The sequence below is a fragment of the Dysidea avara genome, chromosome 1 (genome assembly GCF_963678975.1).
Source record: "Dysidea avara chromosome 1, odDysAvar1.4, whole genome shotgun sequence".
Classification (NCBI taxonomy): Eukaryota; Metazoa; Porifera; class Demospongiae; order Dictyoceratida; family Dysideidae; genus Dysidea; species Dysidea avara.
In genome coordinates, this window is record NC_089272.1 from 12,607,283 (window position 1) to 12,609,651 (window position 2,369).

Consider the following 2,369-nt stretch of genomic DNA (forward strand, 5'->3'; position numbering starts at 1 on the left):
GACAATTTCCGAGATTTAGAGAAGTTTGCTGATCTCTTGGATATTACAATCGTGGATTTAAATGAAGCAGATAGATCAGGATTAATGATGGTCTGCTGTTAATCAAATTGCAGAAGATGCCTGCACAAATGTTGGCTAACTATCATAGATAAATTTTTGAGAAGCAAAAGAGGAAGTCATGAAGCACTATAGGAGTGGGTAATTAAGCAAGCTGAGTTCCAAACCAAAATACTAGAAGCAGTTCATGAGCTTTCTACACCAAAATCAAGGAAGTTTGAGACTAAGAGATTTAAGAAGGAAATTGCTCACTCATTTCTTGGGAAGTCTCACACAAAGTCAGATGTTGGTGCACAATGACCGTATTCATAAGAACATGTACTGTAGAACGTGTGGTAAATCTCACGGGGTATGGGCATGTCCAGAGTTCAAGCAGATGAATGCACAGAACAGGCGGGCTTGTGCTAAGCAAAATAAATTTTGTTTTCATTGTCTAGGAGAAGGCCACCAGGGACAGTTTGTAACAGCACGAGGGTGTGTGGTATTAACAACTGTAAGGAGGTACACCATCGACTACTACACAGTGGTTCAAGTCAATCATCCCCAAACAATCAGACAAATGAATTGTATCTAAAGTGAAGGAGGAGATACAGCCACTTAGACAACAAGAGGTCAAAGCAGGAGAGAGAGTAGTGATTGCGGTGAAGGGAAGCCAAAAGAAAAGAGTCAGAAAGAAGGTACATTTACAACAGTGATAACAAAGAAAGGAGATACATCAGGTACAATGGCTTTAAGAGAAATTCCTGTATTTTTAAGAAATGGGCAAAAAATGGTGAAGGTAAATGCACTATTGGATGATGCAAGTACTAAGACCTATGTTAATTCAGATGTTGCTGCAGAGTTAGGTCTTCAGGAGTGTCTACAACAAGTGAGTGTTGGTGTCTTGAATGGTCAGGTTGAAACCTTTGAAACCTTACCAGTGCAATGTATAATTGAGAGTTTAGATGGGAAATCCAAATTAAATATTACAGCCTTTACAGCAGAAAAAGTTACAGGAGACATAAAAGCAATAGACTGGAGTACATTTTCCAGACGGTGGCCTCATTTACAGAAGTTAGAGTTTCCTAAGTTGGGATCAAGGCCAACAGTTGATGTTTTAATAGGCCTGGATTGTAGTGATCTTCACTATTCATTCCAAAATGTGTGAGGAACACCAGGACAGCCAGTGGCACATTAGACGCCGCTAGGTTGTACATGCATTGGTAACGTAGGAAGCAATAAACAAACTAACGCTAATACTAATTTTACTTACACTTACTATTCTGCAGGTCAACAGGACATGGAAAGAATTAATTTAATGGTACAAAACTTCTGGGAAACTGAGACAAGTGGCATAGAGAAAGGACCATTATTTAAGACTGACAAGAGGGCTGCTCTAGATATGGCAGAAAGATCTATTACATGCAACAACAGAAGCTATAGAATTGCTATACCCTGATAGGATAATTTAATCAACTTACCAAACAATGTTGATATGGCAGGACAGAGACTACAAAATTTGGAGAAGAGATTGTCTAGGCAACCTGAAATTGCTGAAGAACATACCAGAATTATTGGTGAACACATTAAGAAGAGATATATTACTAAGTTACCTCCAGTGGAAGATGATAAGATTGTCAAATGGTACTTCCCTCATTTTCCAGTCATAAGGAAGGACAGGTCAACTACGAAGGTATGGATTGTATTTGATGCATCAGCTCGATATAATGATATTGCTTTAAATGATGTTATTCACCAAGGACCTAAGTTGCAAAATGACCTATTTGATGTCTTAATTCGTTTTCAAAGGTATATAGTAGCTCTGAGTTGTGATGATATGGCCTGTCATCGGTTCTTATGGAGAGATATGAATATGAAACAAAAACCAGAAGAATATGAGTTCAATCATCTAGAATTTGGAATAAATTCATCACCTTTCCTAGCTCAATTTGTTTCCCAGTTCCAGTTTGCTATCGGTTAGCCCTTTTTATATAGCAAGTTGTTGTTGTGACCTCAGTCCAATCACCTGATGTGTCATGTAGTCCTCAACAATAAACAGCTTATTCTTACATCCAAATATGGAAAAAGAGTCAACAGTTCTTAGCAATAAACAGCTGATTCTGCTAACATCTAAAATATGGTTATGTACAGATTCTCTAATACTTACAATCTTCCATTCATTCTCTCCCTCCTTGTCATGGTCAACATGACAAGTCAAAGATTAAAATTTATCACTATCGATATACGTACTTCCTATTTTCTTTCTAACTACAGTGTATTTAGTTAAGTATTCCATAACATTAATCAAATTCCAATGGACAGACCTTTACAAT

At 37.4% G+C, this 2,369-nt stretch overlaps 1 protein-coding gene across 1 annotated transcript; it reads left to right on the top strand.

Annotated features, from left to right (window-relative positions):
* Nucleotides 1-1,531: 1,531 nt before the first annotated feature.
* Nucleotides 1,532-2,140, top strand: LOC136258885 (uncharacterized). Its single transcript, XM_066052288.1, has 2 exons — nt 1,532-2,012; nt 2,079-2,140. The coding sequence occupies exons 1-2, from the start codon at nt 1,532-1,534 to the stop codon at nt 2,138-2,140; spliced, it is 543 nt and encodes a 180-aa protein (XP_065908360.1).
* Nucleotides 2,141-2,369: the final 229 nt, after the last annotated feature.

What these genes read in the sequence shown, in the direction of transcription:
- LOC136258885 (XM_066052288.1), top strand. Translation starts at nt 1,532, where the DNA reads ATGGCAGGACAGAGACTACAAAATTTGGAGAAGAGATTGTCTAGGCAA. An exon ending in CCAGTTCCAGTTTGCTATCG is followed by an intron (nt 2,013 to 2,078) that starts GTTAGCCCTTTT and finishes TGTGTCATGTAG; the next exon opens with TCCTCAACAATAAACAGCTT.